Source organism: Gorilla gorilla, chromosome 18 (assembly GCF_029281585.2).
Source record: "Gorilla gorilla gorilla isolate KB3781 chromosome 18, NHGRI_mGorGor1-v2.1_pri, whole genome shotgun sequence".
NCBI classification, from domain to species: Eukaryota; Metazoa; Chordata; class Mammalia; order Primates; family Hominidae; genus Gorilla; species Gorilla gorilla.
The window spans coordinates 114,885,634-114,909,596 of NC_073242.2; the positions used below are offsets into that span (position 1 = coordinate 114,885,634).

At 46.2% G+C, this 23,963-nt stretch overlaps 1 protein-coding gene and 1 long non-coding RNA gene across 3 annotated transcripts in view; one reads left to right on the forward strand and one right to left on the reverse strand.

Moving 5' to 3' along the window:
- The window catches only part of ATP2C2 (ATPase secretory pathway Ca2+ transporting 2), a 97,400-nt gene that overhangs the window by 12,489 nt on the left and 60,948 nt on the right, over nucleotides 1-23,963 (forward strand). For both annotated transcript variants that reach the window (XM_004058075.5, XM_063700371.1), the window contains exon 2: nucleotides 17,850-17,960. In XM_004058075.5, the coding sequence (XP_004058123.5) occupies nucleotides 17,850-17,960 (111 nt within the window). The remainder of the gene's footprint in view (nucleotides 1-17,849; nucleotides 17,961-23,963) is intronic.
- LOC129527762 (uncharacterized) lies at nucleotides 472-11,134 on the reverse strand. Its single transcript, XR_008672824.2, has 3 exons — nucleotides 9,737-11,134; nucleotides 2,700-2,943; nucleotides 472-983 (listed from the first exon to the last, which is right to left on the reverse strand). It is a non-coding gene; the product is annotated as an uncharacterized lncRNA (long non-coding RNA).

Consider the following 23,963-nt stretch of genomic DNA (forward strand, 5'->3'; position numbering starts at 1 on the left):
TTTCTGTGCAAGTCTAGAGAGGCTGCAGGATTGTGGTTAAGAGCACGGAAGTCTACAGCCCAGGCTGCCTGGATGCAAATTCTAGTTCTGCCACTCGCCAGCTGTGAGACCTCGGGCAAACTTAACTTTTCCCTGCCTGTTTGTTCTTCTGTACAATGGGGTAGTAACTAAGTGTACATACATCAGGGGGTCTGTTGTGGAATGGAGTCATTTAATATGCATCAAGCATGTAGGGTAGCACCTGATCATGGTGATTTTTATTAGCAATAATTATTTAATTATAAGTAATTATTATTATACAACTACAGGCTGGGCGTGGTGGCTCACGCCTGTAATCCCAGCACTTTGAGAGGCCGAGGCAGGCGGATCATGAGGTCAGGAGTTTGAGATCAGCCCGGCCAACGTAGTGAATTTCATGCGCGTCCGTGTAAAGAGACCACCAAACAGGCTTTGTGTGAGCAACATGGCTGTTTATTTCACCTGGATGCAGGCAGGCTGAGTCCAAAAAGAGAGTCGGCAAAGGGTGGTGGATTATCATTAGTTCTTATAGGTTTGGGGATAGGCGGTGAAGTTACGTTTTGCGTGCAGGGGTGGATCTTACAAAGTACCTTCTTAAGGGTGGGGGAGATTACAAAGTACATTGATCAGTTAGGGTGGGGCAGAAACAAATCACAATGGTGGAATGTCATCAGTTAAGGCTATTTTTACTTCTTTTGTGGATCTTCAGTTACTTCAGGCCATCTGGATGTATACGTGCAAGTCACAGGGGATGTGATGGCTTGGCTTGGGCTCAGAGGCCTGACAGTGAAACCTCATCTCTACTAAAAATACAAAAATTAGCCGCGTGTGGTGACATGCTCCTGTAATCCCAGCTACTCAGGAGGCTGAGGCAGGAGAATTGCTTGAACCTGGGAAGCGGAGGTTGCAGTGAGCCAAGATCATGCCACTGCACTCCAGCTTGGACGACAGAGCAAGACTCCGTTCTGAAAAAAAGAAAAAATATTTTAAAAAAATATACAACTACATAAGTGTCTTTTCCCTCATAGATTCATGCTGGGCACACTATTCTGCCCACTCCACGCTCCCATATTCCTGCAGTGTATGTGGGTCAACACATCTTCAATGGCAGTGTAGGCATTCGTATTTAACCCGTTTCCTGCCGACAGTTAGTTGGTTTGATTTTTTTGATTTTTAGAACAATGTTATAATGAACATCTATGGATATACCACATTGTTTTGATTCCTTACAAAAATCCCTGTAGAAATCTGAGGCTTAGAAAATGAAGTAACTTGCCCAGGGTCACATAGCTCTTCATGGAATTGGGCCCAGGGCGGCCTGAAATCTAAGCTCGAGTCCCCTGGACTCCTTGTCAGTGTTAGGAATACCTCTGCTTCAAATGCATTCTTTTTTTCTTAAAGTTCTGGGATACATGTGCAGAACGTACATGTTTGTTACATAGGTATATATGTGCCATGGTGGTTTGCTGCACCCATCAACCCATCATCTACATTAGTTATTTCTCCTAATGCTATCCCTCCCCTAGCCCCACACCCCCTGACAGGCCCTGGTGTGTGATGTTCCCCTCCCTGTGTCCATGTGTTCTCATTGTTCAACTCCCACTTATGAGTGAGAACATGTGGTGTTTGGTTTTCTGTTCCTGTGTTAGTTTGCTGAGAATGATGGTTTCCAGCTTCATCCATGTCCCTGCAAAGGACATGAACTCATCCTTTTTTATGGCTGCATAGTATTCCATGGTGTACATGTGCTACATTTTCTTTATCCAGTCTATCATTGATGGGCTTCAAATACATTCTTCACAGAAACCTCCCCACCCCCTTTTAAGAACAGTTGGATTGACTTGACTCATGCCTCCCAATCCCCTGCCTTTTGCCATCTCTCAGGGTCAGTCCTGGGGCAGGATGGGCAGCCAGGTTCCTCCTGGCATGGGGGCTGATCTGTTTAGCTCAACACCATTGCAGCCAGGGCTCAAAGGCTGACCATAGAAATGGCCAGGCCATGGCCACATGTGGTGGCTCACACCTGTAATCCTAGCACTTTGGGAGGCTAAGGCGAGAGGATCACTTGAGGTCAAAAGTTTGAGACCAGCCTGGCCAACGTGGCAAAACCCCGTCTCTACTAAAAATGCAAAACATTTAGCCAGGCATGGTGGCGGGTGCCTGTAATCCCAGCTACTTGGGAGGCTGAGGCACCAGAATCGCTTGAACCCAGGAGGCGGAGGTTGCAGTGAGCTGAGATCTTTTCACTGCATTCCAGCATGGGCGACAGAGCAAGACTCCATCTAAAAAAAAAAGTAAAGAAAGAAATGGCCAAGCCAGGAGGAAGAGCTGCCCCTCTTCCTGGACCATCCAGGCAAAAGCAGCCTCAGGAGAGACAGGCAAGAGTCTACAGCTGGAGACAGAGGTGTGCCTCCTCTCCCAGGGACATGCTGGGATCCAGCGCTGGGCCTGCCCTGGAGCAAAGCTAGTGGGTTCCTGGGAGCCACTGTCCTTGTCATCTTGGGCACAGCTCAGTGGCCTACTGCTTTCTGCTACTCAGGCCGCAAGCAGGTCCACTAGGAACCAGCCTCACTGTCCCAAAACTGAGTGTGAATCAGTGCCAGGGAGGCCCAGCTGTGTGTCTAGAGGCAGAGAGGTGGGCTGGCAGGAAAGCCTGCATCAAACCCTCACTCCACACTCACCTGCCGTGACCTTGGGCAAAGCTCTCAAATCCAGGGTCTTGGCTTGCCCATCCAACAAAATGGGCACAGTACCTGCCAACTTGAACTTTTGGTCGGATAGAGGAGTGAAGGTGCGCGTGATGATAAGCAGCCATGTCTGGTCCGTAGTATGTGCTCAGCCAATGCGGGTTGAACCTGAATATAGGAATGAACCTGTTTCTTCCCAGCCATACCGTTATTCTGGAATCATTTCTTCACTTATTGTCTGGAAATAATTTCAAATGGACAGGAAAGTTGTAAGAAGATGATAGCACAAACACTATAGCACATCCTTCCTCCAGGGTCTCTCAGCATCGTTAGTACATTTCGACACTGGCTGCTTTGTCCTCAGCCTCACCGCCCCCATTTAGACATAAATTGCAGACATGATGCTGTATTGTTTCTGAATACATCTGTGTGTGTGTGTGTGTGTGTGTGTGTGTGTGTGTGTGTGTGTGTGTTGGGGGTGGGGGTGTTGGTTTTGTTGGTTTTTTTTTTGTTTTTTTTTTTTTTTTTTTTTTTGAGACAGCGTCTTACTCTTGTCACCCGGCTGAGAGCAGTAGCGCAATCTCGGCTCACTGCAGCATCCAACTCTCAGGCTCAAGCGATCCTCCAACCTCAGCCTCCCCAGTAGCTGGGACTACAGGCATGTGCCACCACGCCCAGCTAATTTTTGTATTTTTGTAGAGACTGGGTTTCACCCTGTTGTCCAGGCTGGTCTCAAACTTCTGAGCTCAAGCAATCCTCCCACCTCAGCCTCCCAAAGTGCTGGGATTATAGGTGTCAGCCACTGTGCCCAGCCTATTTTCTTTAAGTGACAGTCTTCATTAATCACAACAGAGTCCAAAAATCAGGAAATGAACATCTACACAACATGACCATCCAGTCCACAAGTTCCCATCAGCGTTGTCCTGGTAACAGGGAAAGGATGTGGCTCTTAGTTGCCACGTCCCCCTGTTTCTCCTTCTGTGTGGAATACTCCTGTGGATTTTCCTTGTCTTCTGTATTCTCGACCTTTTTAGAGATTCCAGGCTCAGATTCCAGGCTCGGGGACGTCATAGGATGTCTCTTGATTTGAGTTTGTCTGATGTTTCCTCGGGATTTGGCTCAGGTTACGCGCTTCTGGAGAAAGCCCTGTGGCACGATACTGTGTCCTCCTTAGTACATGGTATTGGGAGGCCCACCCAGCTGTTTGTCTCGTTACTGGTGGGGGTAACTTTTGCCCCTTGGTTAAGACAGCGTCTGCCAGGTTTCCCTTAATTAAAGCTATTATTTTCTCCCTTGTAATGATTAAGTATTTTACGGAGAGACATGTTGAGACTGTGTCAGTATCTGATTCTCGTTTTATTTTCACTCATTAAGTTCGGCATGCATGGACAATGCTTGGCTGAACGGATTACTATCACAATGTTTGCTGAATGGTGATTTTCTAATTCCATCTACATTAGTCCCTTCTCACACTGCTATAAAGAAATACCTGAAGCCGGGCATGGTGGCTCATTCCTGTAATCCCAGCACTTTGGAAGGCCAAGGTGGGTGGATCTCTTGAGGTCAGAAGTTCAAGAGCAGCCTGGCCAACATGGTGAAACCTGGTCTCTACTAAAAATACAAAATTAGCCGGGCTTGGTGATGCATGCCTGTAATCCCAGCTACCTAGGAGGCTGAGGCAGGAGTATAGTTTGAACCCAGGAGGCGGAGGTTGCAGTGAGCTAAGATTGTAGCACTGCACTCCAGCCTAGGTGACAGAGTGAGACTCTGTCTCAAAAAACACACACATAAAAAGAAGAAATATCTGAGACTGTGTGATTTATAGGGAAAAGACGTTTGATGGGCTCACGGTTCTGCAGGCTGTACAGGAAGCACAGTGGCTTCTTCTGGGAAGACCTCAGGAGGTTTCCAATCATGGTGGAAGGCAAAGGAGGAGTGAAGTGTCTTACATGGTGGGAACAGGAGCAAGAGAGAGAGCAGGGGACGGTGTCCCATGCTTTTAAATGACGAGATCTCACGAGAACTCACATTCGCGAGGACAGTACTAAGGGGATAGTGCTCAACTATTCATGAGATATCCTCCCCCATGATGCAGTCACCTCCCACCAGGCCCACCTCCAACATTAGAGAATACAATTGGACGTGAGATTTTGGGGTGAACACAGATCCAAACCATATCACCATCATCATCATTCTCCCTCATTTACGGTCTTCTATAAGGAAGAGCTTTCTCTTCTCCCTGTTAACTTGGTCGTTTATTCATTGATATCAGTAGGAATGCAAGGACTCTGTATTAGTCCACTCTCATGCTGCTATGAAGAAATATCTGAGACTGAGTAATTTACAAAGAAAAGAGGTTTCATTGACTCACAGTTCCACATGTCTGGGGAGGCCTCAGGAAACTTACAGTCATGGCGGAAGGCACCTCTTCACAGAGCGGCAGGAGAGAGAATGAATGCTGAGCAAAGGGGGAAGCCCCATATGAAACCATCAGATCTTGTGAGAACTCACTCACTATCATGAGCATGGGGGGACCACTCCCACCATCTAATCACCTCCCATGAGGCCCCTTCCCCAACATGTTGGGATTACACTTCAGATTACAATTCAAAATGAGATTTGGGTGGGGACACAGAGCCAGGCCATATCAGAGTCCTAGTTGATTAAATATGTTATGATTTGTTACTATCAATATTTATTTTGATGCTTGATTGCCTTAATTTGGCCAATGGGAACCCTTTCAAGGTGGCTGCCATGTCCTCTTGACATTTTTTGTGTTATCCTTTGAGCTCTTCCCTTTCTGGCATGAGAAACTTCAGCTTCATTTTGTACTTTCTGTACCTTGGCCCTGGAAAAAGCCATTTCTCCCAGTATCCTTGGCTCTTTTTACCGGAAGAATTATATTTAGAAAGCAAGATCTGGTAGTATGTGTTCATTGTTACTGGGTGCCATGGCTCCTGGGCCCTCTCAGTGGAGGGGGTGTAAGTGTGCATATGCTGTGAGATCTATATTTAGTTTTATATCTGTCTCTCTCTGTATCTCCATATATTCCACTCCAATAAATACCACAGGGTTTGTACCAGTTCTTTGTATATTTTTAACTCTTCACCAACAGTAAGAACACTGGATACCATTACCATTAGCATATTTCCTTACTGCACAATTTCCCTGTATGTAACCCATCTCCTCACCTTGCCAACAATTGCATTGGCCACCACTCTGCCTAGCCGTCTCCTCTTGGCCCGAATGCACTGGCCACCCTTGAGCAAGGTTCATGCTCCAAGTATCTCACTTTGTCCTGTTGGTAGCTCCTTGCTCACTGGTGTCACACTCCCACTGCGTATGCACACACAGACGCACACAGGTACTACCTAGAAAGGACTTCAGGGGCTGGAAAACATCTCTGAAGCCCCTCTTGACCTGAGGCTGAAATTTCAGAAGCCCTTCCTCACATCAATGCTAGGTGCGAGGTATCATCATTCCCATTTTAAAGAGGAGGAAACTGTGACTCAGAAAAGTCAAGCGGCTTGCTGAGGGTCACACAGCGTAGGTGGGGGGGGGCCAGACCAGGCCAAGTCTGGGCCTGGTGATGCCTCCTCTACCCTGTTGGCTGCATTTAGGGTTTTTTTTTTTTTTTTGGTCCCTAACATTAAAAAATATTCAGGCAGGCCTTTCTGAGTTCTCTTGCAGTGTTCTTCCCCATTTTCCCACATGGTCTTCAGCTTGTCACCACTCACCTGTGGGCAGTGGGGTTGGGGGTGCAGATCTGAGGGAAAAACTGTTTGGCAGTGACGACTATCACTGAACAAGCATGCCACGCTCTGAGGACCTGAGACTGAGATAACCCCAGACTAAGTTCCACTTCTGAGCACATTTGGGCACTCGTATCTCCTGGAGGGCTTGCATGTGAATGGTCACAGCAGTGTCCTATATAAAAGCCCAAACTGCGCTGGGCGCGGTGGCTCGTGCCTGTAATCCCAGCACGTTGGGAGGCCGAGGCGAGCGGATCACCTAAACTCAGGAATTCAAGACCAGCCTGACCAACATGGTGAAACCCGTCTCTACAAAAATTAGCCAGGCATGATGGCAGGTGCCTGTAATCCCAGCCACTCAGGAGGCTGAGGCAGGAGAATCACTTGAACCAGGGAGGCGGAGGTTGCAGTGAGCCCAGATTGCGCCATTGCACTCCAGCCTGGGTGATAGAGCGAGACTGTCTCAAAAAAAAAAAAAAAAAAAAAAACAAACTGGACACAAAACGCGAGCCATGTGCACGTACTTAAATAAACTGTTGCATAGCCATAAAGCAGCGTACTTAGAATACTATAAAGCAACAAAAGAGAATGAGTGGCAGTTATTCATGGAAACGCACCAGTGAAGCTCACAGCCTTTTCCCTTCTCCAAGGTTGTGGCCCCTCAAGAATAGGACCTTGCTGGGTTGGCCCTTGAGTGCATCTCCCAAGACAGCCCTTCTCTGACAGCTCTGGGTACATTTTAGAATATTAGAATCGCCTGGGGGACTGGGTGTGGTGGCTGATGCCTGTAATCCCAGCACTTTGGGAAGCTGAGGTGGTAGGATTGCTTGAGCCCAGGTGTCCAAGGCCAGCCAGCCTGGGTGACATAGTGAGATCCCATCCCTATTTTTTTTTTTTTTTAATAGAAGCACCTGGGGGCTTGTGCAGTGCTGGTCTCGGGCGAGCCCACAGCAGGTGTGTTTTTATAAGAACCAGCAGTAACTTTTGGCCAGGCAGGTGCGGTGGCTCACGCCTGTCATCCCAGCACATTGGGAGGCCGAGGTGGGTAGATCACCTGAGGTCAGGAGACCAGCCTGGCCAAATGGTGAAATCCTGTCTCTACTAAAAATACAAAAATTAGCTGGGCATGGTGGCAGGTACCTGTAACTCCAGCTACTCGGGAGACTGAGGCAGGAGAATGGCTTGAACCCGGGAGGCAGAGGTTGCAGTGAGCCGAGATCACGCCACTGCACTGCAGCCTGGGTGAAAGAGCGAGACTCTGTCTCAAAAAAAAAAAAAGAAAGAAAAACTAGTATCAACTTTTGAACACATCAGTCAGAGTCCTCTATAGAACTTGCTGGAACACAGACTGTCTGCCCACCCCTAGGGCTTCTGAGGTAGTAGGCCCAGGGTGGGGCCTGAGTTTCTGCATTTCTAACAATTTCCAGGTGATGCTGGCCTGAGGCCCATACTCTGAGAAACCTGGCCTAAGATAAAACTAGAGAATACCCAGATCTGTGCCTTGGGAGAGAAGGATAGAGAAGCCTTGGAAAGAAGGAAGCATCTGCCTGAGTGTGGCTTATTTGGGTGTGTGTCTCCAATGTCACCTTTGTCAGGAAGCCCACTCGATTGTTTTGTTCTTGTGTCATTCTGACTCTTGCATTGATTCTCTCCAAAGGCATCGATCCCAATAATTACGTGCCCTATATTGTGAAATTCTTTTTTTGTTTTGTTTTGTTTCTGTTTTTGTTTTTTGAGATGGAGTCTCGCTCTGTTGCCAGGCTATAGTGCAGTGGTGCAGTCTTGGCTCACTGCTACCTCCGCCTCCTGGGTTCAAGCGATTCTCCTGCCTCAGCCTCCTGAGTAGCTGGGGCTACAGGTGGGCGCCACCATGCTCGGCTAATTTTTGTATTTTTAGTAGAGATGGGGTTTCACCATGTTAGCCAGGATGGTCTCGATCTCTTGACCTCGTGATCCACCCAAAGTGCTGGGATTACAGGCATGAGCCACCGCGCCCGGCCTATATTGTGAAATTCTCGAAGGATTGGGGCTGGAGGATTCACTAGGCCCGGGGCTCTCTCTGCCTCTTCTCTTTCTCTGAAACCCCCGGGGGCCAAGTGCTTTCCACAACCTAAGGCATTTGGGATTCCCACATGAGCCGTTTTCTTGTTCTTCTCAGCACCTTCATGCGTCTTCTTCCCTCAGCCCAGAAGGCCCCTCATTCCAGTACCTCTCTCAACTGCTTTCTCACAATTCCTGGGTGCCTTTCTAGATTCCCTGCGATCTGCACTGGGGCCCGCCCATCTCCTTCGTGGTTAGCTGCACCCCAGGAGGGCGTGACCACCACGCGAGTTTTGAGCATCGCTCGGCTTGTTCATGCCTCTGGTGTCATCAGATTTACACATGACACACAGTCGTGGTTGAATTTCAAACAATAATTTAAGTGCACGCTTGTCCCATGCGGTACTCGTGTGTGTGTGTGTATACTGGAAAATCATCTGGTGTTTATCTGGAATGCAAAGGTAACTGGCATCTGTATTTTCGTTTCTTAAACGCGGCAGCCCTCTTCGGGCCCCTTGGTGTCCTCTAAGGACGAGGACTCCTGCTGTCCCCACCTCTGGTCACCGCTGTCACCCTAAGGCCCTCAGTGCTCCCTGGTGCTGGGCACCGTGCTGGGAACTTCACTCTCACTGTTTCCTATTTTTTTTTTTTGAGATGGAGTTTAGCTCTGTCACCCAGGCTGGAGTGCAGTGGCGCTATCTCAGCTCACTTCAACCTCTGCCTCCTGGGTTCAAGCAGTTCTCCTGCCTCAGCCTCCCGAGTAGCTGGGACTACAGGCATGTGCTATCACGTTTGGCTAACTTTTTTGTATTTTTAGTAGAGACAGGATTTCACCATGTTGGCCAGGCCGCTTTCGAACTCCTGACCTCTAATGATCCACCCACCTCAGTCTCCCAAAGTGCTGGGATTACAGGCCTGAGCCACCATGCCCAGTCTCACTTTCCTTTATCCCACGGCAGCCCTGTGGACCCCGGCTGTTATACCCTTAGCCCCCCACATTCCAGGGGAGGAAACTGAGGCACGGGCTAGGCTTTGGTCAAACATGTTGAAGCAATGCATGTCTGCATAAGCCCTCTAACAGGGAAGATCATTAGGATCTAACGTCGTCCAAGTTCGCAATGAACCGAATCCCGGGGCTGGACGGGAGGGCGCCACAGCGGGGCTGGACTGAGGGAGGCTGTTCGCCCGGAGGTGCCGCTGGCTCCCTTGCTCTGGAGTGAGCTCACAGCTCCAACTCACCTTTCAGCAAGGGCCATACGTGCACTTCGTGGTCCCCTCGGGAGCTCTGGTAGGTTAAACGTCAGTCCTGAGCTGCGCTTGTTGGGTGCAGCTTCTCTTGGAAACGTTTCTCTTCTAGGCCGTTTCCTTGGGGCTAGGGAGGCTGCGCTCACCATCGCCCGTGTGGGTCTATCTGCAGCAGGCAAATAACATCTTGGGGGTTCCAAAGGAGGCACAGACACAGAAGACGGATGTGAAGTAGGCAGGACCGTGACGTCCGTAGAGACAGGAAGCAGATGAGTCGTTCTGGGGGCTGGAAAGGGCGTGGGGAGTGCCTGCTTCCTGGGCACAGCATTTCCTCTGGCGGCGGTGAAAGTGTTTGGGGATGAGCTCCACGTGGTGCCTGCACAACATTGCGAAGGTACTAGATGCACTGAACTGCATGCTCTAAAACAGTTAATTTTTTTTTATGTGGGTTTCATCTTATAAAAAGCTTTAAAAAAGGGAAACACAAAAGAAAAGGGGGCCGGGCGCGGTGGCTCACGCCTGTAATCCCAGTACTTTGGGAGGCCGAGGTGGGCGGATCACCTGAGGTCAGGAGTTTGAGACCAGCCCGGCCAACATGTTCAAACCCTGTCTCTACTAAAAATACAAAAATTAGCCCGGCGTGGTGGTGGGCACCTGTAATCCCAGCTACTCGAGTGGCTGAGGTAGGAGAATGGCTTGAGCCCTGGGGGCAGAGGTTGCAGTGAGCCGAGATCACACTGCTGCACTCCAGCCTGGGTGACAGAGTGAGACTCAGTCAAAAAAAAAAAAAAAAAAAAAGAAGAAGAAGGGAAGGTTTGGTTCTGCCTAAATCACCTGTGATGGAGAGGGAGAATTAGGGACACTCTCTGACCTTTACCAGGATGCGCCACTCTCATTACAAAAGGAACACTTGCGATTCACAGTGGACTGATGTCTACAAAGTAACAAGAAGCTACAGCCTCGGACCCTTCAGCCCCACAGCCCCGGGGCAGCTACTGCCATCTCTCGCATCTTCTGTGGACGCACATACATGCTGTTATGGTCAAGGCGTGTCCTCCCAAAAACATGTTGAAGCCCTAACCCCTGGTACCTGTGAATGCAACCTTATTTGGAAATAGGGTCTTTATCCACGCAGTCAAATTAAAATGAGGTCACACTGGAGTTGTGTGGGCCCTAACCCAGTGACTGGGGTCTTTATAAGAAGAGCAGACAGAGACGCTTGGGAATACAGCCATGTGCTGGCAGAGGCAGAGACTGCTGTGATACGTGCACATGCCAAGAACGCGGAAGATTGTCAGCCACCGCCAGAAACTGAGAGAGGAAGGAAAGATCTTGCCTGCAGGGTTCAATGGGAACGTGGCCCTGCCGGCATCTTGGTTTCAGAGTTTTAGCTTCCAGAACTGAGAGAATAAATTTCGGTTGTTTTAAGCCACCCAGTTTGTGTTGGTTGTTTGTTACAGCCCTGGAGACCAAGCAGCCATGGGAAACTCACACACAAAGTTGAATTGAAACTGTTTCCCATTTCTTTTATGTGACTCCCGTTCCCTCCCCTCCCTTCATCTTTCCTTCCTTCCTCTTTTTTTTTTTAAACAAAACTAGGATTATATTATGACGATTGTTCTGCAAAAGGTTTTTTTTTTTAATTTGATGACATATCAGTGATGTCTCATTAGGTCAAATCATATAACACCTCTTTTCTCTTTAATTTTATACTATTTAATTTTGTATTTTATATTGGAGAATTCCAATCATATGCAGAAATAGACAGAATAATGGAATGAGCCCACATGACTCTGTTACCCAGTGCCTATGAGGGGAGCCAATCTTGACTCCTGTCTACCCCAGATTGTTTTGACACAAATCTCAGGCTTCCTAGCGTTTCATCTATAAATATTTCTGCATATATATGGCTAAAGAGAAGAACTCTTTAAAATATCGCAATTACCATTATATCATAAAATATTAACAATTAGAGAAAATCAAATATTGGCCAATATTGAGGTTCCCTTGGGCTCCTAAACACTGCTTCACGCTGGTTTATTCAAATCAGGACTCAAGTGAGGTCTCAGCCTGCACTTGGCTGGGGTCTCTGATGGTTCTCTGAGTCTGCACGTTTCATCCTTGTATTTTTCGTTTTGAGATGGAATTTTGCTCTTGTTGCCCAGGCTGGAGTGCAGTGGCATGATCTCAGCTCACTGCAACCTCTGCCTCCTGAGTTCAAGTGATTCTCCTACCTTAGCCTCCTGAGTAGCTGGGATTACAGGTGCCCGCCACCACGCCCAGCTAATTCTTATATTTTTAGTAGAGATGGGCTTTCGCCATGTTGACAAGGCTGGTCTCAAACTGCTGACTTCAGGTGATCTGCCTGCCTTGGCCTCCCAAAGTGCTGGGATTACGGGCGTGAGCCACTGCGCCCGGCCCATTCTTGTGTTTTTGTTGTCGTTTACATGCTGGGGAGGCCGGGCTGTGTGTCCTACAATTCCCACAGTCTAGTGATCATGTCCCCATGGTATCATTCAACGTGTCTATTATCTCCAGTATTTCCTGTCAACTGGTGGGTGGGCCTAGAATGGAGGCTTGGTGCAACTCAGGAGATATGTTTGGCTGCCTGACAGCGTAGGTGCATCACGGCTGATCAACCTTCCCCACAATTTACCCTGAGTTTGTTTCCAGTTTTTGAGTGCCTCAGCTTCAAGGTGGGCCATTCTGGGTCATGGCAATGTCCTGATTAGCAGCGGGCACGGGCCCACTTGGAGAGAAGAAGTGAGTGTGTGTTTGGGGTTGGGTACAGGGATGGGGGCCATACCAGAGTCTGTAGTTTCTGGAAACAGAGTGGACAATCCTGTTTTCAACAAAGGATACATTAAGTGCCATTTAGATTGTGGAGCTGTGTGATTGGAATCAACCCAGGGAAGATTAGGCCCCCGGGCCCCTATGCATTCTTAAGGAGATGAGGGGGGTGCCCAGGTGAGCATCCCAGGTAGGAGTCCCCCAAATGCAGGGCGAGGAGTGGCAGCATCTACGAGCTCAGTCACCAACCCAGGGGCTCTGTTTCCTGAGAGTCACGAGACTGGAGTGAGGCAGAGCAAGCCCTCACTTACAATGTATTGGGTCCAGGGCTATGTCCCGGTGGCCTTGAAACACTGAAATGACCTGGAGATCTGGCTGAAGTCGGTTGAGAAGTGGATAGGAAATGAAAAGATAGAGACAGCAAGTGTAGACACTCCTTCTAAAAGCTCGATGTTGGCAAATGAGGAAGGAGCAGGTGTATTTCCAATGCAAGACCCAGAAAAGAGGTTATGTTTAAAGTGGAAACCCATGCTGAGATGTTTATGGGAGGAGCCAGCAAAGAGGGGACGAGGACAGAGGATGGGAGGCCAGTGGAAGGGAGGCTATGGGTGTGGGGGGAGTGGGGGTGGAGGGGGCTGTGACCGACACAGGTGGGACCCAGGAGAGAGTCAGGAGGACTGTTTCTAAGTGGTGGAAGGAGTTCCTGCCTGTAGCTTGTAAATGGCTTTAAAAAAACAAAAAGGCTAGGCATGGTGGCTCACACCTGTAATCCTAGCACTGTAGGGGGCCAAGGCAGGTGGATCACTTGAGTCCAGGGGTTCAAGACCAGCCTTGGCAACATGGCAAAACCTTGTCTCAATTAAAAATACCAAAAAAAAAAAAAAAAGGCCTGGTGTGATGACACACACCTGTAGTCCTAGCTTCTCAGGAGGCTGAGGTGGGAGAATCAAATTGCTTGATCCTGGGAGGCTGAGGTTGCAGCGCACCAAGATCACGCCACTGCACTCCAGCCTGAGCAACAGAGCAAGACTCTGCCTCAAAAATGAAAAACAAAATTCTTATTTTATTGAGGTGAAATTCACATAACGAAATCAACCATCTCACAGTAAACATTGTAATGGGATCTAGTACACTCACAATGTCATGTGGCCACCACTTCTATTCAGTTCTGAAACACTTGAAAGAAACCCTGTACCCATTAGCAGTTTCTCCCCATTCCCCCTTCCCCAGTCCCAATCTGCTTTCTGCTCCTACGAATTTGCCTGTCCCGGGCATTTCGTGTGAGTGGACTCACATACCGTGTGGCCTTTTGTGTCTGGCTTCTTCCACTTAGTGTGATGTCTTCCAGGTTCATCTGTGTTGTAGCAGGTGTGTTTCCCAGGGCTGTGGTCACCGAGTACCAAAAATGTGGTGGCTTAAATTTAAATGTATTGTCTCACAGTTCTAGAAGCCAGAAGTCAAAACTCAAGGAGTCAGGAGGGCTGTGCTCTCTCTGGAGGCTCCAGGGGAGGATCTGCTCCACGCTTCTCTTCAAGCTTCCAGCATGGCCAGCAATCCCCAGCATTCACTGACCGATGGACACATCACTCCAGCCTCTGCCTCCATCATCACAGGGTTTTCTCTTGTGTCTCCACATGGACTTCCCTGTGTGCATGTTTATCTGTGCAAATTTCTCCTTTTTGCAAGAACATCGCTCATATTTGACCTCACTGACCTGGATCATCTCTGTAAAGACCCTCTCTAGATAAAGTCACATGCTGGTGTACCAGGCGTCAGGCTTTCAAAGAACGGTTTTGCAGAGGCCACAGTTTAACAACATCCGCGTGCGTCAGTCTTGCATTCCTGTTTGACGCTGAGTTGATGCTCCACTGTCTGGAGGGACCACATTTTGCTTCTCCATAATCCGTGGATGGGCATCGGGCAGTGTCTGACTTTTGTGTCTCGTGAACTGTGCTGCTGTGAGCAGAGTCCCTGTTTCCAGTACCCTTGGCTACAGAGCTGGGAGTGTGTAGGTGGCTTTTACTCACAGAGGGAGGTCGGAGGCTGGGTCCTCTCTCCTTTGGGCTCTGGACTCTGCCCCCGCAGTCACAAAACACAGGGGAGTGAGGGAGGTCTCTGCATCCAACCCCCTCTCCCCTCCAGTGTCACTGCAGCATGGCACCCTGTCACCCCATGACCTCCTCAATCCACTTAGCTCAGTCTCCAGGGACATGTGGGTGGACAGCCCTGGGCCTTTAGATGTCCAGAGCACCTGAGAAAGGTTGGGGGCACGTGCTAGTCCTGCCCTCAAAGGCAGGGGAATCGGTGCCTTTGATCTTTTTTTTTTTTTTTTTTTTTTTTTTTTTGAGACAGTCTCACTCTGTTGCCCAGGCTGGAGTGCAGTGGCATGATCTTGGCTCATTGCAACCTCCGCCTTCCAGGTTCAAGCAATTCTCCCTGACTCAGCCTCCCGAGTAGCTGAGATTACAGATGCCTGCCACCATGCCTGGCTAATTTTTATATGTTTACAAAATACCATGTTGGCCAGGCTGGTCTCGAACTCCTGACTTTAGATGATCTGCCTGCCTCGGCTTCCCAAAGTGCTGGGATTATAGGTAGGAGCCACAGTGTCTGGCCCTTTTCTTCTGGATTTTTATTGTGGTAAAATATACATAACATAAAATTCACCATTTTAACCATTTTTAAGGGTATGGCTCACTGGCATTAAGTATATTCCCATTGTTATGCAACCATCACCAATATTTGCCTCCAAAACTCTCATCTTTCCCAAAGAGACTCTGTAGTCATTAAACACTAACTTCCCAGCCCGGTAACCTCTGCTCTCCTTTCTGTCTCTGTGAGTTTGACTATTTTAGGGACCTCCTGTAACTGGAGTCCTATAGGATTTGTCCTTTCGGGTCTGGCTTATTTCACCAGGCATAACGTCTTCAAGGTTCATCCATGTTGTAGCATGTGTGGGTTCTGGGCAGTCACATTGAAGGTAATTGGGCTCTTATCCTGAGAGCACTGGAATCTCTGCAAGTGTTTTCAAGCATGGGGCGTGTGTGTGTGTGTGTGTGTGCGCGCGTGTGATGGGATTTATGTGTTTCGAGCCAGGTGCAGTGGCTCACGCCTGTAATCTCAGCACTTTCGGAGGCTGAGGCAGGCAGATACCTGAGGTCAGAAATTTGAGACCAGCCTGGCCAACATGGTGAAACCCCGTCTCTACTAAAAATACAGAAACAAATTAGCGAAGCGTGGCGGTGCGTGCCTGTAGTCCCAGCTACGGGGGAGGCTGAGACAGGAGACTCGCTTGAACCCGGGAGGAGGAGGTTGTAGTGAGCCGAGGTTGCACCACTGCACTCCAGCCTGGGTGACAGAGTGAGGCTCTATCTCAAAAAAAAAAAAAAAAAAAAAAAAGGAAAAGTGAATTCGGTGTAGTGAGTCAGAAATGGCAAGGCTGAGGGCAGCTGAGTGAGTGTGGGGGATGGGGGGAGTCCCCAGCCTGCCTCCACCTGTGGTGTGAGCGAGAATCAAGCACTTTATTTGGTACAGCGGGAGCAGATCTTGAGAATGGGGGGGAAAGTCTTGTGCAATCCACATTTTTCTTTGAAGTAACTCTACAAAGAATGCAATGTTGACTTAAGGAGGGTTCCCAATGGATGGCTAAGCCTGCTTAAAGATCTGCGTAATCGCTGCTGTGCTCCTGGGCACTGGGCATGAGTGAGAAGCAGCCGCAGGAAACCGAGGTGGCTAGCACAGCTTTTCTAAGCAAATAGGCATTTGGGAGGAGATGGTTTGGGGTTGGGGAGGGCGGCTGGCAAGAAGGAAGAGTGGGATTTGCAATCTCTGTTACAGCTAAAGGAGGAAGTTACTCAATACCTCTCCTGCTTCCTCTTTCCCAGTTTCCAATAACCTGGTGGAAAAGGAGAAGATGATTATCACATCCTGGGTATCAGGATGCTAGGAATGGTTTTGCAAAAATACCTCACACTTTCCTGTTTCTGAGGTCTCCTTTGTATTAGCAAAGCCTCCCGAAGCCTCCAGGTGTTTCACGTGGCTTCTTTCCAGGCCCGCGGGTCTCAACACAGAGTGCTGGGACTTCCAGAACTTGGTTGTGTTTCCCCTCCCCTTTTCTTTGGTTATTTAAAATGTCCCATAGAACCAGGCTGTGATACCACCTATCATCAGCAGGAGGCACACTCTGCAATATGGTGCATACTTGATGGAGAATCCTGGAAGTTCGAGGTTCAGGATTCTAAATATGTATATTGTTGCCCTACTCTGTCCGCTTACAAGTTTCAATTCTGTAAAATAAGTTTGCTCAGCCTGGGCAACATAGGGAGACCCTGTCCCTACAAAATATTAAAAAATTAGCCAGGCACAGCAGCATGCACCTGTGGTCCTGCTGTTCCGGAGGCTGAAGCAGGAGGATCACCTGAGCCTGGGAGGTTGAGGCTGCAGTGAGCTATGATTGCACCACTGCACTCCAGCCTGGGTGACAAAAAAAAAAAAAAAGCTTGCTTAAAAATAGATGCATCAGTATTAGCCAACAACTAACAACTGGAACCCAGATATTCATCAACAGGAGAACAAATACACTGTGATCTACTCATACAGTGGAATACTAAGCTGCTGTGAAAATTTGCATACTGTTGCTACATGCAATATCTTGTATAAATCTCACTAACAATGTTGAGTGAAAGAAATCAGACAAGAAAGCATGTATGTGTGTATACTGCATGGCACCATTTCCATAAAGTTCAAACCCTGGCCAACCTAATCTATGAGGATTGAAACCATGACAGCAGTTACCCCTCAGGTAGGTAGGTTGGCCAAGGGAGCATCAGGGGACCAGTCATATCTGTTTCTTAATTTGGGGGCTGGTTATAAGGGTTAGTTTGTGAGCTGTACACATATGCACAGTTTTTGTGTGTGTTTTATGCTTTAAAAAAAACACATGTGGCTTGGCGCAGTGGCTCCACCTATAATCCCAGCACTTTGGGAGGCCGAGGCAAGTGGATCACCTGAGGTCAGGAGTTTGAGACCAACCTGGCCAACATGGTGAAACCTCGTCTCTACTAAAAATATCAAAAAAAATTAGTGGGGTGTGGTGATGCGTACCTGTAATCCCAGCTACTCGGGAGGCTGAGACAGGAAAATCTCTTGAACTCGGTAAGTGGAGGTTGTGGTGAGCTGAGATCATGCCACTGCACTCCAGCCTGGGTGACAGAGTGAGACTCCATCTCAAAAAAATAAAATAATAAAAATAAAAAATAAATTTAAAAATCAGTACAAAAGTTCAATCTGCTAAACAGCAACCCTCCTCTTTTCACAGATTGATGAACAGAGTGAGCTGAAAGCCATCGAGAAAGAGAAGAAGGTGACAGCCCTGCCCCCCAAGGAAGCGTGCAAATGCCAGAAAGAGGATTTGGCCAAAGCGTTTTGTGTAAGAATTGAATTTGCATCTGGAGATAATTGTGATAAGATTTTATGTTTAGAAGAAAGCAACACAAAGCCCTGAACAGTGCTTTCAAATTCTGTGTTATTATCAATTTTATCATCAAGGTTGGAAAATATTGTTGATATTGAATGGTTCAGATTCCACAGGTAGAATATCAGTACTTGTCAGTAGAGCTCATCTTCACCAGGCCCTTACCGGAAGACGGCGTCCTTTGAGACACTCTCTGTACGCTGCTTCTCTTCAGCCTCACATTTCTTGGCAAAAACATAAAGGGATGGAAGATGAAGTTGAGACACAGAAAGTAGCACAGTCCAGTGTTAGAGGTAGCACAGCCCAGCGTGGAGTTCAGCTGTTTCACATCAAAGCCCAAACTCTTCGTCATCCGGTATTCCCACCGTCGTCTTTTATAATCCGTGGAGTTGCCAGGTACTAAAACCAAATTCTCCCAAGTTTCTCAAGCCAGTTTGAATTAATTCCTGGCCAGTGCAAGACAAACATTTGCACTGCACACAAGTGTGTGTGTGTGTGTGCACACGTGCGTCCACGTGCATACTCAGAACCACTACATTTTGGGAAAGCAAATAAAAAGCCCCCAGGAAAAGGGCACATGCTACAATTTCAGGAAGTTGGAAGCTAGTGTCTTTTCTTGAGAATAACTCAAGTCTGTTTCAATTCAAGTCCTGTGTATTAGTATTTGGAGAGGGGGAGGAAGTATTTCTTCTCTGCCTGAATATTATCCCTACCTAGAAAATGAGCTAGATTTTCTTTCATTATTCAAAAGAATCTAGAAATCAATTCTGTTCTCCCTGTTTCCTCTACCAGCAAGTACAGTTTTCTTGTTATTGGCTTTTTAAAAACAAGGACTCTTTTGTTGTGACCAGAACAGCAAAGTTTCCTTCCATTATGACTGACTCATAAGTTAGCTGTATTTAACGAATTTGTTTACAGAAAGAGCTTGAATGGAGTTGGGCACAATATAATTGTTTTAGCTACTGTTTCTTTTTTATTTTTAATTTTTGTGGGCACATAGTAGGTGTATATTTATGGGTTCCAGAGATACTTTGATACAGGCATACACTGTATAATAATCACATCAGGGCAAACGGGGTCTCCATTACCTCAAGCATTTATCCTTTGTGTTACAAGTCATCCACTTACACTCTTTTAGTTATTTTAAAATGTACAATTAAATTATTTTTGACAACAGTCACCCTGTCATGCCAGCAGACACTAGGTCTTATTTATTCTTTCTGACTATATTTTTTGTACCCATAGCCCTCTCCACTTTCTCCCAACTACCCTTACCAGGCCCTGGTAACCATCCTACTATCTCCATGAGTTCAGTTATTTTAATTTTTAGCTTCCACTAATCAGTGAGAACCTGTAAAGTTTGCCTTTCTGTGTCTGGAGTTCACTATGTTATTTGACTTAATATAATGACCTCCAGTTCCATCCACGTTGTTGCAAATGACAGGATCTCATTCTTTTTTATGGGTGCATAGTACTCCATTGTGTATATGTACCACATTTTCTTTATTCATTTGTCTGTTGGTGGATACTTAGGCTCCTTCCAAACCTTGGCTATTGTGAATGCTCCTGCGATAAACATGGGAGTGCAGATATCTCTTCAATATTCTGATTTCCTTTCTTTTGGTTATGTATCTAGGAGTGGGATTGGGGATCATATAACAGTTGTATTTTTAGTTTTTTGGTTTTTTTTTTGAGATGGAGTCTCACTCTGTCACCCAAGCTGGAGTGCAGTGGCGCGATCTCTGCACACTGCAAGCTCCGCCTCCTGGGTTCACGCCATTCTTCTGTCTCAGCCTCCTGAGTAGCTGGGACTACAGGCGCCTGCCACCATGCCCGGCTAATTTTGTTGTATTTTTAGTAGAGAGGGGTTTCACCGTGTTAGCCAGGATGGTCTCGATCTCCTGACCTCATGATCTGCCTGCCTCAGCCTCCCAAAGTGCTGGGATTACAGGCATGAGTCACCGCGCCCAGCATATTTTTAGTTTTTTGAGGAACCCTCCAAACTGTTCACCAGTCATACTAATTTACATTCCTACCAACAGTGTACAAGGGTTCCCTTTTCTTCATATCCAGGATTTGTTATTGCCTGACTTTTGGATAAAAGCCATTTTAACTGTGATGAGATGATACCTCATTGTAGTTTTGATTTGCATTTCTCTGATCGGTGATGGTGAGCACCTTTTCATGTACCTGTTTGCCATTCATATGTCTTCTTTTGAGAAATGTCTATCCAGATCTTTGGCCCATTTTAAAAACAGATTATTAGGTTTTCTCCTATAGAGTTGTTTGAGCTCCTTATACATTCTGGTTATTAATCCCGTGTCAGATGGGTAGTTTGCAAATATTTTCTTCCATTCTGTGGGTTGTCTCTTCACTTTGTTGATGATTTCCTTTGCTGTGCAGAAGCCTTTTAACTTGATGTGATTCCATTTATCCATTTTTGCTTTGGTTGCCTGTGCTTGTAGTATATTACTCAAGAAATCTTTGCCCAGTTCAATGTCCTGGAGAGTTTCCCCAATGTTCTCTTGATAGTTTCATAGTCTGTGATCTTAGATTGAAGTCTTTAATCTTTTTTTTTTTTTTTTTTTTTTTGAGACAGGGTCTCACTCTGTCGCCCAGGCTGGAGTGCGGTGGTGCTATCTCAGCTCACTGCAACCTCTGCCTCCTGGGTTGAAGCAATTCTGCCTCAGCCTCCTGTAGTAGCTGGGATTACAGGCATGCACAACCACATCCAGCTAATTTTTGTATTTTTGGTAGAGCTGGGGTTTTGCCATGTTGACCAGCCTGATCTCGAACTCCTGACCTCAGGTAATCTGCCCACCTCATCTTTAATCCATTTTTATTTGATTTTTATTGATAATGAGAGATGGGGTGAAATTTCACTCTCCTGCATATGGAGATTTTGTTTTCCTGGTACCATTTATTAAAGAGATTGCCCTTTCTCCAGCGGATGTTCTTGACATCTTTGTCAAAAACGAGTTCACTGTAGATGTATGGATTTATATCTGGGTTCTCTATTCTGTTTCACTGATCTCTGTGTCTGTTTTTATGACAGTACCATGCTGTTTTGGTTACTAAAGCTCTGTAGTATAATTTAAAGTCAGGTAATATGATTCCTCCAGTGTTGTTCTTTTTCCTTAAGATAGCTTTGACTATTCTGGGTCTTTTGTGGTTCCATATAAATTTTTAAATTGTTTTTTTCTATTTCTGTTAAGAATGTCATTGTTATTTTAATAGGGATTCCATTAAATCTATAGATTACTTTGGGTAGTATGGACATTTTAACAATATTGATTTTTCCAACCCATGAACATGGAATATCTTTCCATTTTTCTGTGTCTTCTTCACTTTCTTGCATCAATGTTTTATAGTTTTCATTGTAGAGATCTTTTACTTCAAGTTAATTCCTAGATATTTAATTTGTAGCTGTGGTAAATGGGATTACTTAATTGATTTCTTTTTCAGATTGCTTTCTCTTAGCATATAGCAATGCTACTGATCTTTATAATTTGAGTTTGTATCCTCTAACTTTACTGATTTTGTTTATGAGTTCTAATAGCTTTAGGTGGAGTCTTTAGGTTTTTTCAGATGTAAGATCATATCATCTGCAAACAAGAATAATTTGACTTCTTCCTTTCCAATTTGGATGCCCTTTATTTTTTACTCTTGTCTGATTTCTCTAGCTAGAACTTACAGTATTCTGTTGAATAATAGTGGTTAAAGTGGGTATCCTATGGGAAAAGCTTTCAGTTTTTCCTCATTCAGTATGACACTAGCCCTGGGTCTGTCATATATGGCTTTTATTACATTGATATATGTTCCTTCTATACCTAGTTTTTTTAGGGTTTTTATTATGAAGAGATGTTGAATTTTGTCATGTTTTTTCAGCATTAATTGAAATGATCATATGGTTTTTGTCTTTCATTCTGTTGATGTGTCACATTAATTTGTGTATGGTGAACCATCCTTGCACCCTTGGGATAAATCCCATTTGGTCATGATGAATTTTCATTTTAATGTGTTATTGCATTCGATTTGCTTGTATTTTGCTGAGGATTTTTGCATCAGTAGTCATCAGTGATATTGGCCAGTGGTTTTCTTTTTTAAATGTGTCTTTGTCTGGTTTTGGTATCAGGGTAATACTGGCCTCGTAGAATGAAAGTATTCCCTACTCATCTGTTTTTTGGAATAATTTAGTAGGATTGGTATCGCTTCTTCGAGTGTTTGGTAGAATTCAGCAGTGAAGCCACTGGGTCCTGGGCTTTTCCTAACTGGAAGACTTTTTATTATGGCTTCGATCTTATTACTTGTTATTGGTCTATTCAGCTTTTGGATTTCTTCATGGTTCAATCTTGGTAGGTTCTGTGTGTCTAGGAATTTATCCATTTCTTCTATATTTTCCATTTTATTGGCATATAGTTGCTCCTGGTAGCCACTAATGGCCCTTTGACTTTCTGTGATATAATTTGTGAAGTTTCCTTTTTCATTTCTGTTTGTATTTATTTGGTTCTTCTCTCTTTTTCTTTTAGCCTGGCTAAAGGTTTGTCAGTTTTGTTTATCTTTTAAAAAAAATACTCTTGTTTCTTAAGACAGGCCTATTTAAAAAAAAAGTCTGATATGTGGTAAATACACAACATAAAATTTACCATCTTAACCATGTTATTTTTTCCAAGACATGGTCTCACTCTGTTGCCCAGGCTCGAGTCCAGTGCTGCAATCAAGGCCCAGTGCAGCCTCCACCTCCTGGGCTTAAGCAATCCTCGTGCCTCAGCCTCCTGAGTAGCTGAGACTACAGGAGTCTGCCACCACAATGGGCTAATTTTTTTAATTTTTTTGTAGAGCCAAGATCGTGCTACATTGCCCAGACTAGCCTTGAACTCCTGGGTTCAAGTGATCTCCCCACCTCAACCTCCTGAAGTTTTGGGATTACAGGTGTCACTGTGCCTGGCCTTAACCATTTTGAAGTGTACATTGTAGTTGCATTAAGTACAGTCACACTGTTGCACAACCATCGCCATTCTGTATCTCCAGAATTCTTTTTTTTTTTTTTTTTTTTTTTGAGATGGAGTTTCATTCTTGTTGCCCAGGCTGGAGTGCAATGGCGCGATCTCAGCTCACTGCAACCTCTGCCTCCCAGCTTCAAGCGATTCTCCTGCCTCAGCCTCCTGAGTGGCTGGGATTACAGGCACATGCCACCACGCCTGGCTAGTTCTTGTATTTTTAGTAGAGACGGGCTTTTGCCATGTTGACAAGGCTGGTCTCGAACTCCCGACCTCAGGTGATCTGCCTGCCTTGGCCTCCCAAAGTGCTGGGATTACAGGCCTGAGCCACCAAGCCCTACCAGTTTATTATAAAGGCAAAGGATACCGATGAAGAGATGCATAGGGCGGGTAATGGGGGAAGGGGCGCAGAGCTTCCATGCCCAATGCTGCTATGAACATGGTTGTTCAAACATCTCCCTGGATGCCGCTCTCCAGGAATATCCCCATGTTCAGGTACGTGAAAACTCACTGAATCCTATCTTTGGGTTTTTAGGGAAGCTTCATGACATCATTCCTTCCCCCAGATTATAAGGTGGGACCCTCTCATGGGAGGGTCTTAAGTCCCACAGTCAGCAAAGCGGGTTACATTAGCATCTCCAGTATTCTTTTCATCTTGTAAAACTGAATCTGTCTCCATTAAACACTCACTCCCCATTCCCACTCCCTCCAGCCTCTGACACCCACCATTCTACTTTCTGTCTCTATGAATTTGACTAGTCTATGTAATTCATATGTGGAATCAACAGAATTTGTCTTTTTGTGACTGGTTTATTTCACTTAACTTCATCCTCAAGGTTCAACTTAAAGGTGTATCCATGTTGTAGCACGTGTCAGCATTTTCTTTCGTTCTGAGGCTAAATAGTATTTCATTGTGTGTGTACACCACGTTTCATGCATTCATTCATCCCTTGACAGA